Raw genomic sequence first — 12,828 nt, forward strand, 5'->3', positions numbered from 1 at the left:
CACGTAGGCTTGCTCCCGACAAACTTGCCGCAGCCAAACGGGAATTTGAATTAATGGTGCGATTAGGGACAGCCCGCCGCTCGGATAGCTGTTGGTCCTCCGCCCTCCACCTTGTGCCCAAGAAGGGAGACGAGTGGCGCCCCTGCGGGGATTATCGCGCGTTAAACGCTAGGACCATCCCCGATCGCTATCCTGTCCCCCATATCGAGGATTTCGCTGCATCCCTCAATGGTGCTCGTGTTTTCTCCACCATTGACCTCGTGAGGGCATATAACCAAATACCTGTGAACCCGGAAGACATACCGAAGACTGCAATCACGACCCCCTTTGGGTTGTTTGAATTTCCCTTTATGTCATATGGACTGCGAAACGCCGCACAGACTTTCCAACGTTTCCTCGACGAGGCACTCAGAGGCCTCTCCTTCTGCTACGTCTATTTAGACGATATTTTGGTCGCCTCCCAAAATGAGGACGAACATGAGCATCACCTGCGTGAGCTTTTTGGCAGATTAAAATCATACGGTGTGCTCATTAATCCTGCAAAGTGTGTTTTTGGTGTTCCCAATGTCAAGTTTTTAGGATATAGTGTAAGTGCCGAGGGTACAACGCCTTTAAGTGACAAAGTGAGTGCTATCGCCGACTTCCCACTCCCTGTGACGGTGAAACAGCTCCGCCAATTCTTGGGGATGCTGAATTTTTATAGAAGATTCCTTCCCCATGCCGCCGACTTACAGGCCCCCCTCAGTGAAGTGCTACGCGGTGGTGTACACGGCCGCGACAAAGTGGATTGGACGCCCGAACTGCGCCTTTCTTTCCAGCGGTGTAAAGACGCTCTTTCGAACTTTGTGCTTCTCGCCCATCCGGCCCCCTCCCTTCCCCTCGGCCTGTTTACCGACGCCTCAGACTTCACCCTGGGAGCTGTGCTCCAGCAGCGCACTGAAGCGGGTTGGCAACCGCTTGGTTTCTTCTCCAAAAAACTAAGCTCGGCCGAGAGAAACTACAGCCCTTACGACAGGGAGCTCCTGGCGATTTATCGGGCGGTCCGGTATTTTCGCCACATGGTGGAGGGTCGGAATTTTACAATTTTTACAGACCACAAGCCGATAGTGTACGCGTTCCAGCAAAAACCTGACAGATGTTCGCCCCGTCAATTCCGCTACCTCGACCTGATCGGCCAATACTCGACAGACATTCGTCACGTAGCCGGCGCGGATAATGTCGTGGCGGACGCTTTATCGCGCATCGATTCCTTGTCCTCCGCGGTAAATTTTGAGGAGTTAGGCCGTGCACAGGAGGCAGACGCTGAACTTGCTGCGCTCCTTAAGAACGAAGAGTCTTCCCTCAAGCTCAGAAGACTTCCTGTTCCCGGTTGTGCTGTGCACTTGTTTTGTGACACTTCCACCCCTTGTGCTCGCCCATACGTCACTCCCGCATTCCGGCGTCAGGCGTTTGATTCGCTTCATAACCTGGCGCATCCCGGAGCGAAAGCGACGATAAAACTCGTGACATCGCGTTTCGTGTGGCCCTCTATTAGGAAAGACTGCCGCGAATGGGCACGCGCGTGCATCCCGTGCCAACAGGCAAAAGTGACTCGTCATGTTGCCTCCCCTGTGCGCAGTTTCCCGTCTCCCGGACGGAGATTCGAGCACGTCCACATCGATTTGGTCGGACCTCTCCCAAGTTCACGTGGATTTCGATATTGCCTTACGTGCGTGGACCGTTTCACCCGATGGCCCGAGGCAATACCGATTGGTGACATTTCGGCCGAGACAGTGGCATTCGCTTTCTTTAGCGGATGGATGTCGCGTTTCGGCTCACCCCAACGCATCACTACCGACCAAGGACGGCAGTTTGAAAGCAACCTCTTCCGCCAGCTCTCCCTCATGGCCGGCGCGGAGCATTTCAGGACGACAGCATACCATCCTGAGGCGAACGGGATGGTAGAACGGTTCCATCGACAGCTGAAGGCCGCCATCCGTTGCCACGGGACCACTCAGTGGGTGGACGTACTTCCTGCCATCCTCCTGGGATTCCGCGCCTCCTGGAAGGAAGACCTAGATGCCTCCACTGCAGAGTTAGTGTATGGGGAGCCTCTCCGCCTTCCCGGAGAATTCCTCTCACCAACCTCTCCATCGCAGCCAGCTGACACCACCTTCATGTCCCAGTTGCGCGAGCATTTCCGGGAGTTGAGCCCTCGCCCCGCTGCCCGCCACGGTTCCCGTCAGGTTTTCATCTTCAAAGACTTGCCAACGGCATCCCACGTCTTCGTCCGGCACGGCCCCCCGCGGGGTTCTCTTCAGCTGCCGTATGACGGGCCGTTTAAAGTTTTAGAACGGAATGATAAGGCGTACAAAGTCCGCTTACCAAACCGTGATGTGTTCATTTCTCTCGACAGACTCAAACCTGCCTTTACGGTATCCAACCTACCAATTTATAACCACCAGGCAGCTCTACCGCTTCACCACACCGCGCCACAGCTGGAGGCAGCAGAATCGGACGAAAGATGGCCTGCCGCCTTTACATCGCGCCCAGCTACGCTGCCTGCACCGCCAGACCCTCAGCCCCCAGGTGCTGCACTGCGCACACAGCGCAGCGAACGGACAACCCGATCTGGGAGACGCGTGCGCTTTCCGTCGCATCTTGAAGAATTTCAACTATAATTTTCTCTTTTTCTTTCATTGTCTTGACTTCATTACCTAACCTGTCAAACTTCCACCACCCCTACACCCTCCTTCCTTGCCCGCTCACCCGTTATCACCTCCTGTTTCCACAATTTTTCCAATGTCTACCCCACCAGGGACTATAAAACAACCAAGGGGGTGGTGTGGCGGCTCAACACTTGAATCATCATTGAGCGCCATTGCGAACGCGCCTTCGCCGGCAAGTGTTTTGGCTTCCGGCGTTCGCCACCAGGGTCCGCCGCCAGGGCGCAACCACGCCGCCAGAGCCACTCTCAGTCTCACTCTCACTCTCTTTCTGACTGGCTCTGGACCGTCACGCGCGCCGCCATCGTGGTCAACCCAAGGACGCTGCTTCCTGGTGAAGGATTCTCTCCTGGCTTCGCCACCGCACGGCCGAATATTTACTGAATAATTACTGTTCAATCGCCTCATCAGGCCGCGACAAAGTGGATTGGACGCCCGAACTGCGCCTTTCTTTCCAGCGGTGTAAAGACGCTCTTTCGAACTTTGTGCTTCTCGCCCATCCGGCCCCCTCCCTTCCCCTCGGCCTGTTTACCGACGCCTCAGACTTCACCCTGGGAGCTGTGCTCCAGCAGCGCACTGAAGCGGGTTGGCAACCGCTTGGTTTCTTCTCCAAAAAACTAAGCTCGGCCGAGAGAAACTACAGCCCTTACGACAGGGAGCTCCTGGCGATTTATCGGGCGGTCCGGTATTTTCGCCACATGGTGCAAAATCCACGAGTTTTCTGCCCACATTTCTGGTCTCTTTCGGCGAATTGCTTCACGCAAACGTCTCATAACGCCCAAATAATACTCTTTGTTTACTGTCTGGCCTTCTGGCAAAAATTCATGATGCACTACACCGTTGTAATCCATGAAAACCGTCAGCATTGCCTTCTTTTTTGACTGAAAACGACGTGGTTTTTTTGGTCTCGGCTCATTTGGTGAACGCCATTCACTTGCCTGATGTCTGGATTGCGTGTCGTACTCATAAACCCACGTCTCGTCTCCAGTAATGATCCTTTTGATGAATGTGGGATCGGATTCAGCCTCGCAAATCATGTCTTTTGCGACGTCAACACGGTCTCTTTTTTGCATGAAATTGAGGTACTTTGCTGCTACACGACGGAAACCCAAATCATTAACCACAATGTCTTGGGCGGATCCATAGGCAATGTTCAAGTCCTCCGCTATTTCTCTGATGGTTAATTTGCGGTTATTGACCAACATTTCTTTTACTTTATCAATTTTTTCACCGACTTTCGATGTCGATGGTCTGCCACTGCGTTCATCATCTTCGATTGACTCACGACCACTTCTGAACCGCTCGTGCCACTGGTAAACGACCGTTTTTTTTAGAGAATCGTTGCCGAAACACTTTTCCAACATTTCCAACGTCCGTGCGCCACTAAATCCGTTTTTTACGCAAAATTTAATACAAGTTCGTTGTTGCAAATTTAAATCCATTTCTGCAATTGTAAAAAATCGCCAACACACACAGAGATAGATGTACTCTTGGCTACGTAACTTTTGCAAATGTCAAGTTATGACACTAAGATTTAAAGGGAATATCAACAACAGATGTACCAATTTAACAAAAAAAACAGAACTCAAATCGGAACGATGGGAGCGCCACACGGTGGTTATTCCGGGAACTTTTTGATCAAGGTAGTATATATATATATATATATATATATATATATATATATATATATACACACACACACGCACACATATGTGTATGCATATATATATATTTATTTATTTATATTTTTATATACATACATACATACGTTTTGCACACTAAACCATAAGACTAAAAATTAATGATCACACTACTGAGCCATTCCCATATTATCTTTATCTCATTATTCAAAGGCTTTTAAGCAGAAGAGTAAATTTTATTTTGAAACAATTGCGAAACTACTAGTATTCTCTGACATAAAATGCTATAAAGAACTGTTAGAAAAAAGTAAAACCATAAAAATTCATGCATTTAAACATAATATGCCATTTATTATAAACAGATTCAATAGATCACAGACATCTTTAAAAGAGAGTATCTAAATTCAAATATTAGTAATAGATATGCCAGCCTATACTCTTGATACAAATAACAGTTGGCATTATTGTTTTTCTGCCTCAATTATATTATAAATAAATACCTCAGTACCTATAACAACTGGTCGATAAAATTTAACTTTTTTATCACTGAGTGTTAAAATAACACAAATCATAATTAATCAACATGCAAGGGTATTCACCCACCTTTAGAAGAAGGTGACACAGTCACCACTCTTGTGCTCTCCCCTTCTCCAATACGTGTGGATGCAGTCACCCAAAATTGATATGTAGCACTCTCTTTTAACCTTGCAGCTTCATATGCCTCAACATTTGGACCCAAAGTTCGTTTCCGACCACCCTAAAAATAAATATGAAAAGTCATATTGCAAAAGATGAACATTTCTCACAGCGTTGTAGATTCAGAAAATAATATTCAACTCCACTGTTATAAGTCATATTGCATGTGATCAGGCGTTTGATAAATGTACATGCTGAAAGATTAACTTTAAAAAAATATGACTTTTACTGTAACTTTGAATTTAATTTATCATTTGATAACAATAGTTTACAAAACATGTTAATAATTTATACTTGAGTATTCCCGGAAGACCTGGTAGGTTACCGATGATAAATCAAAGTAGAAAGTTACCAATGCATAATCTATTCAGCAGCAAAGATAATGGTAAAAAATGGATTCAGAGTCAGAATGTTTGTAACTGATCACACCCTTCATTGTCCATAAATTATTAATTGAATGTTAGGTCCTTTGTCTCTGAAAACTATTATATCTATTTCATTTAGATGAACTTCTGACTTAATTCCCTCAATTTGACTCCTTACATTCACTTTCTCATTTCCCTGCATGCTATCCATTATGTCCATTTTCTCTCTTCCTCTCTTATTCAATGCTCTCTTTCTCTTAGCTCTCAACATCCTACTGTCTCTCACTATCTTACCCTTCTTTTAATTTCCTTTCTTTCCCTAGCCCATGGAACACTTCATAGTCAGTCTTCTTCTATAATGATTTCCCCTATATTCACATCTCAAAATCCTCTTTCTTCAATGACCACATTTCAGACAAATACAATATTATGCTCAAAATCATTACTAATGCTTTCTTTATGCCTACCAGAGAACACTAACCATTATTCTTTCCACTTGGTTAATACTTCTTTTTCCATATCATTCTTCATCTAACTCATTTCTTTATGGCCATTTTAAAAAAAATCCTACCTTAAACGTTCTTCACTGTTCCATTAATTTTAATTAATTCCCCTGTTCTTTACTGCTTGATTTAGGCTTTCTCTCACATGAAAATTTCATTACTCTCATTTATTTCTGATTAAACCTTCATTCTATACTTCATATATTGAGTCTGTCACTCTTTCTCACAACGCAACAATGAATGGGTGTCATCCCTGGGTTGAGCTGGGTCTGCAAAACTAAAGTTCAACCATCTAAAAGTCTAACTGACATCACTTTTTGCCTGCTTTCAATCATATTCAAAAAAAGGGACAATAATGGGGAATATTTTCTGTTGCCCATAAATTCTTATTCTAATTTTCTGTTCACTAGCCTTACTTGTGCATCCTGATTCATACGAGTGTGTATTTAATAGATCAGTGTATTGAACTGGACTCCTGTCTACTCCTATTTTCCGTAATACTGTCACCAACTTTGCCCTTTCTGCAAAATTAAACCGGTATCTCAAAATTCAAGTAGTAGTAGTAGTATTTAGGGGAGGCGACCAACAGCCGAAGTCGTTTGCGCCATAGGGGATGGACAGGAAAGGATGAAGGGTGGAGAGAAACCAGGCATCGGCATTAGCCTACTCTTAACGATATGCGTCAAGGGGTCCGCAGCTTAACATCTCATCCGACGGATGGCGTACTCACTCAAAGTACCCTCCACAAAGCACCTCAGTAGGGATCGAGATACCTCTGAAAAATATTCAACACCACCAGGATTTGAACCTGGGCCATCTGGGTGGGAAGCCAGTACGGTAGCCACCGCACCATATTGAGCCACCCGTCAAAATTCAAAAAGTGAAAGAAGATATAATAGTCATGCTCTATAATACAACCTTAGTTTCTGTAAGACAAATATGGTTTACCACATTTGTCTAATATAAACAAATGTAAAATTTATCTATTTACAAATGGTAATGCTTGAGCTTCAATGGAGGCGATTGTTAATAGCCTGCATGGCATCTGGAGGCCATTAACAAATAAAGGCCTTCATATGATACCACTGCAATATTTGTACCAGCTTATTGATTGAGTACCTTGAGATAGAGCTACTTAAACTTTATGAAATGGAACTATTTTTGGAGTATCTTGATTTTACTGGTTTGCAAAATGTATGTAATGTCACAAAAACATTTTAAAAATAAGTTCTTCTCAATTAATCTTGTTCATTTTTCTCAAATACTTCAGACATTAAAATTTGGGCACATGATCCATCAAATAAAGTATTAACACCAATAAAAATTCATTTTGTATTGAATTTCTGAGAATTTATTTAGAAGCATAAATTATTCCTCAGAATTTATGCATATCAATGAATTCTCATTGCAATGTAAAAAAAAAAGAAAAATTCATAGACTAACCTCTTTTCCAGCATTACCAGGGGAACCGCCTTCCTCGAGTACACTTGTATAAAGAGTGTAAGCCACCAGGATTCCATTTGGCCTCATTGGTGGAAGCCAAGCCACCATGATTTTGCTGGATGAACTTATAACAGCTTTGATGTCAGCTGGTGCAGAAGGAACTGCAATGTACAAAAGCAATACATTTTTAACATGGAGCATTTAGATCTCTACAGTTCAAATTGATTGAAATTGTTTCATTTAAAATTAGAAGCACTTCAATGTAAACAGGGATATAAAAATTTAGAAAACAATATGGGAAGCAGCATGGAATCATTATGACCAAATGATCCACTCACTTATTTATCTGAATGGGACCAAAATTAGAATGAGAGTTTATACCCAATTACGTTAATAATATTCAATCTGTTTACACATTGTTAAAAATTCTAATAACTAATGTGTATGTACTTACCTTGGTTGAAATTTGAACAAAAAATCTGTCATAAAATGAATGTATGCCTCATTATTACAGTAACTGATTCTCTTCAGAGGATGGTGGAATTAACTGATATTACCTACAATTACAGTAAATTCAACAGTCTGACACAAGGTTGAAACTCAGTCTCAATGAATTTAAAAATTAATAACATTTGACCATTAACAGAAACACTCAGCAGGTTCATGAATAAATTACAGCAATAACATTTGCTGAATATTTCAAAAGTACATGCCTTCCATTATTCTCTTGAATATGCTGTTTCTCTGCTGACACTTTAAGATCACATTCATTTACAAAAGAAAACAAAATGGAATAAAGGGTGAGCTCTTCGGTACAAATATGAGCATTATACAGGGCAAACAATATGGATGAAAGGTGGAAGATTAAAGAATAATTTTCTTTCCAATGACTACGAGAAACAATATTATATATAGCTACAGCGAATTACCCACCTTATGGATGAAAATTTAACCCACAACTACTCGCAGAATAAAAAAATCTTAGACCCACCAAAAATGTGATGAAGCCATCAAATCAATAAAAATATGGGTGAGTATTAAGTGTTTTCAGTGAAATGTGAACCCACAAGATCTTTCTTCAAGTAGTTTTTAAATAAAGTCCAGGAAATGTCATGTAAATTCAAAGTAAAAGGTAGGCTAAAAAATATAGAACATCAAAGGTATTAATCATTAATAAAGAAATCTAATATTCTTTTCATGTAAAGTATTAAAATAATGCAAGCCTTTCAAAAAGAATTATCAAACATGAAAATAAATGGGCATGAATCTTTTTATATAACTTATAATAATCAGTCAATCAATCAAGTTATTCTACCTATTTTACAGATAGTTGTGGACAGTGTGGAAAAACAATTAGTTTCCAAATATTGTGGGAACTTCCTATTTCTTTTTTCTCGACAACAGCATTAGGAATATCACAGAAAAGACAAAACAAATATTCAGTAACATTATGACATAAATGGCCAGTACCTAAATTTACCATGTGAGTCAACAGCTTAGATAAACCCTTACAATTAATGCAGGAGCTCAATAAATACTTCTTCAAACCTCCATGCATTCTACCTCCCTTCATTTCAACCAACATGCTACCATTTTTCTTCCCCTTCCTCACTTGCCTAACATTTTCCCCTCTTTCATAGTCTTCGACATTCAATTATCTATCAAAATGCTCTCCATCCACCTTTCCTGCCTCCTTTGGATTTCTCCCAACAATCCTTGAGCAATAAAAATAATAAAAATATATTTTAATAAAAATATGCTTTATTTGGAAAACCAGAATTACAAAAATAAGGAACAACATCAAAGAAGTTTTCAATAAATACATAAATTACAAACAATAATAAAATAATATTTTTACGAGTCAACTCGTATGTCAACAGTTCAGCACATTGGTCAGTGTTCCCTTCCCCTGTCATAATTGATATAGAGCAGTGATTAATAAAATATTAAGGAAGCAAACAAAAATTAAAAAATACAAAGATATTAAAGTGCGTAAAAATAAAATTACTCATGAAAATTTCTCCCACTTTCAATCCCAGCTAATAAATTCAAATAACATATTTAAAAGACTATTTCCAGAAAAAATTTAACTTGAAGAACTAAAAAAACCCTGACCTAGACCAGCAAAACATCCACTCAAGTTAACGGTCTTAGGTTGACAGTAACTCATCCCTTATATCACAATGTACGAATGTACAGTGATTTTTACAAGTCTATTTAATAAAGAGAGGCATATTTGAACTTACATGCATGAATTAACCTTATTTTCACCGCAAAAAAAACTGTTCAGTAATCTAATCACATCCATATTAGGTATGGCTTTGTTTTAAAATAAAATACTATTTCTTCCTATATCCTTACACACCAGGAAAATATTATTTAGGGGTTATGAATACAGTGCTATACATATATCTGATTAGGTCAGCTTGGTATAGATATAAAACTATATAAGATCAGAGGAAAATAAACAAATTAATACCTTCTAAGATAAATATGTCAAGCTGAAGCTCAAAGGGATTTATGCCACGATATTCAACATTTACTTTATCAGAAGTAAATCCAAAAGTTGAAGATCACCATCTCTCTTGTTGTAATTATCATAGCCTTCGATTTACTTGGATTCGGATGAAGTCCACGAAATGTTGGCTAGTCCTTCAACTTATTTAGGAACATATTAAATTAATGAGGCAAATAATTTTTCCTGCCATTTCTGATGATTTGTAACTAAGCATTATATATGTTAGAATATGATATTTGTTTTGAAACAATATTGGTGGGACAAAGGATCCACAAGGACTTCTTAAATAAGAGAGATAAATCTGGAGAAATTGTTTGATAAATGTGTCATTATGTACCCGTTACCCAATTTTGGCCTATTTAAAATCTTCAACATGGTTAACCTTAAAATATTCATGCATTTAAACCATTCTATATACATCAAGCTATTTTAAGTCTATACTCTATATTTTCTACTAATTGAGACAAGCAGATGACTGAATAAATAGTGTTGCAGATCCAACAGGGACGGAAGAGGAGCATTACACAAAGTCAGTAACACACATTAAGCAACAGATTGCTTCTATGAATTAGTGCCTGATAAAAATGAATGGTGTTACAAAGTCCTTGATTTATTTCTTATGCCACTAAGCATGATTTAAACTGAAGATATATATACACACAAAATTTTTCTATAGATATATATGCCATAGAATTTTCAAAAATGCTATGATATTTTTCCTGGATATAAAATATATCAATGTCAGTTTTTCAGTGGTGGTTTTTAATTAGGTAAATGGTAGGTAGGTTTACTTAATGAAAATAAAAACAAAAGAGTAAGAAAAAGTGTACAAATGAATTTTAGGAGAAAATAATACCTTCACTACATTAACTATCCTAAGGAAATTATGTTATTAAATGGAACATATCAATTTACCATCCTCCTCAGTACGGCAAAAGAGTGTAGGGCTTCGGACTCCATCTCCACTGGCAGTGAATGCTAAAACTGATAAGCTGTAGTTTGTATAGCGAAGAAGATTTGGCAGTGTTGTCCGAAGAGCCATTGTCACTTTAGTTTCAATGCCAGAATCTACTATGCTGCCTTCATTTTCTTGCATTTCTTTATCTTCATCATCCAGCTCACTCTCTAGAATAAATTCAGACAATACTTTTTGAAATTATATGCACTTTTGCTAAGGAATTACAATGAGAATTTCTTGAACCTTCCATAGCTATATTGCATCTCTAATAACAGAAAGACATTGTAAAACCAGAAGACATGGTCACCATCTAAACCATAATTTACAGGTGTGAATCTCAACTCAAACATACTTCATTGCCAAGGAATATTTTTTCATGGTTTTGCAATTAATCACCAAAAATTTGAAACAGTAAGCTAGACAAACCCAATGCATTTATGATAATACCTGTTATGGGTGCCAGATTCACTAATCACTGCTCAGGCAATTCAAGACATGAGTAATATTAGCATTAAATATAAAATGACCTGGACTTCAATAAAGAAATACTAATTAAACGAAACAAAAATCACATTTTAGTTCATAGGAAGTAGTAAAATGATTTTTCATTACATATTTCAGAGGATAATTTTATCAGTTCCATGGTAATCCCTGATTTTAGGCATTTTTTTTACAAACTTTACTGAGATTTCAGTGACTTTTCCTGGGTTTTCAAACTCCCGGATATCTCTATGAATCTTTTGATTCAGTTACTATCCTCTGAGGCATAAACATTAGCTTCATAAAATCCTCAAGGCTTTTCATTGTCAACATTTTTATCACGCATTTGATGCCATGGTATTTCATTTAAAATTAAGGATCCCCGTAAAATGGTCCATATTTCTGCTTACAAATACATATACATCAGTACACATAAACCCTGTGGAACAATTTAATAAACTACTTGCAAAATATGACATTATGACTTTACGCTTTCAAACAGTCCAAAGGGTTTCAATCCCATTAACTGTTTCTGAATGTAGACGCATAAATTATTAAAAGGGCAATCCTGATGATACCTTTGGTTTTTGTACTACTTAAGAAATGGAAAGTGGATTCCCAGAGAATGAAAATGCTTCAGACCAAACTGGTACAAATTATTCGATTATAAAAGAAATTTAGAGATATAGATTCCAAAAGACTTTAAGACAATTTCCAATCCATCATCTGTTGCTATCACATGAAAAGAGCAAAATTATTACTTCTAGTGAGTCTCTACATCATTTGTTCAATATATGTGAACCTTACCAAAGACGTATTCTGCTGGTCGGTGAGTGACTTTATATCCCTGAAGAATTCCATTGCGCCCCTCAACTGGTGGAGGATCCCATGCCACTTGCAAAGACTGAGATGTCAAGCCTACACAGCGAACATTTTCTGGTGGCATACTTGGCGCTGAAAAGTGAAATTAGGCCAATGGCTTATTAAAAAGAATACAAATATGAAAGAAAAAGCAACACATAGAAGCCAGGAAAATTTTACTGAAAAGATGAAAAGGATTTTTTTCCAAAGTTGGAGTGAAGAGAAAAAAAATTGTAAATCAAACGTTGGCAAATTTGGGTAACATGAAGGTTAGTGAGCATTAATAAGAGTGAGACATCAAACTTAGGCTAAGAGAAGAGACATATTTTGAAATAGAAAGGTAAGACACAAAATTTTACTATTTTGTTAGCATATTTTTACAAAATGAAATTTTACATTATGAAAAATAATTATGAACAAATTTATGACATGATGAACAAAAAGAATAATAGATCTTATGTTATGGAAATGATCACATCATGATTGTAATACCAATCCATTTCATCAATTATTTAATTTTAACTTAATCATGAAAATTTTTCAGAATAATCAGTCAAGTATTAACTTGGATTTTTAAAATTACTGTTGATCTACGCAAAAAATAGAATAAGTTTTTCTTTACTGAAATTTAATTCTTTTAATGAAGATCCTAAATTTTA

The 12,828-nt window shown here is 39.0% G+C and overlaps 1 protein-coding gene across 1 annotated transcript in view; it reads right to left on the reverse strand.

Moving 5' to 3' along the window:
- Positions 1-12,828, reverse strand: part of Dscam4 (Down syndrome cell adhesion molecule 4) — a gene marked incomplete at its 5' end in the record, with an annotated part of 70,258 nt that overhangs the window by 34,537 nt on the left and 22,893 nt on the right. The window contains 4 exons of the mRNA XM_071598963.1: positions 4,949-5,102; positions 7,353-7,513; positions 10,786-10,995; positions 12,116-12,262. Coding sequence (XP_071455064.1) covers positions 4,949-5,102; positions 7,353-7,513; positions 10,786-10,995; positions 12,116-12,262 — 672 coding nt within the window. The remainder of the gene's footprint in view (positions 1-4,948; positions 5,103-7,352; positions 7,514-10,785; positions 10,996-12,115; positions 12,263-12,828) is intronic.

The sequence above is a fragment of the Hetaerina americana genome, unplaced genomic scaffold, assembly GCF_022747635.1.
Source record: "Hetaerina americana unplaced genomic scaffold, ioHetAmer1.1.p SCAF_10, whole genome shotgun sequence".
NCBI lineage: Eukaryota > Metazoa > Arthropoda > Insecta > Odonata > Calopterygidae > Hetaerina > Hetaerina americana.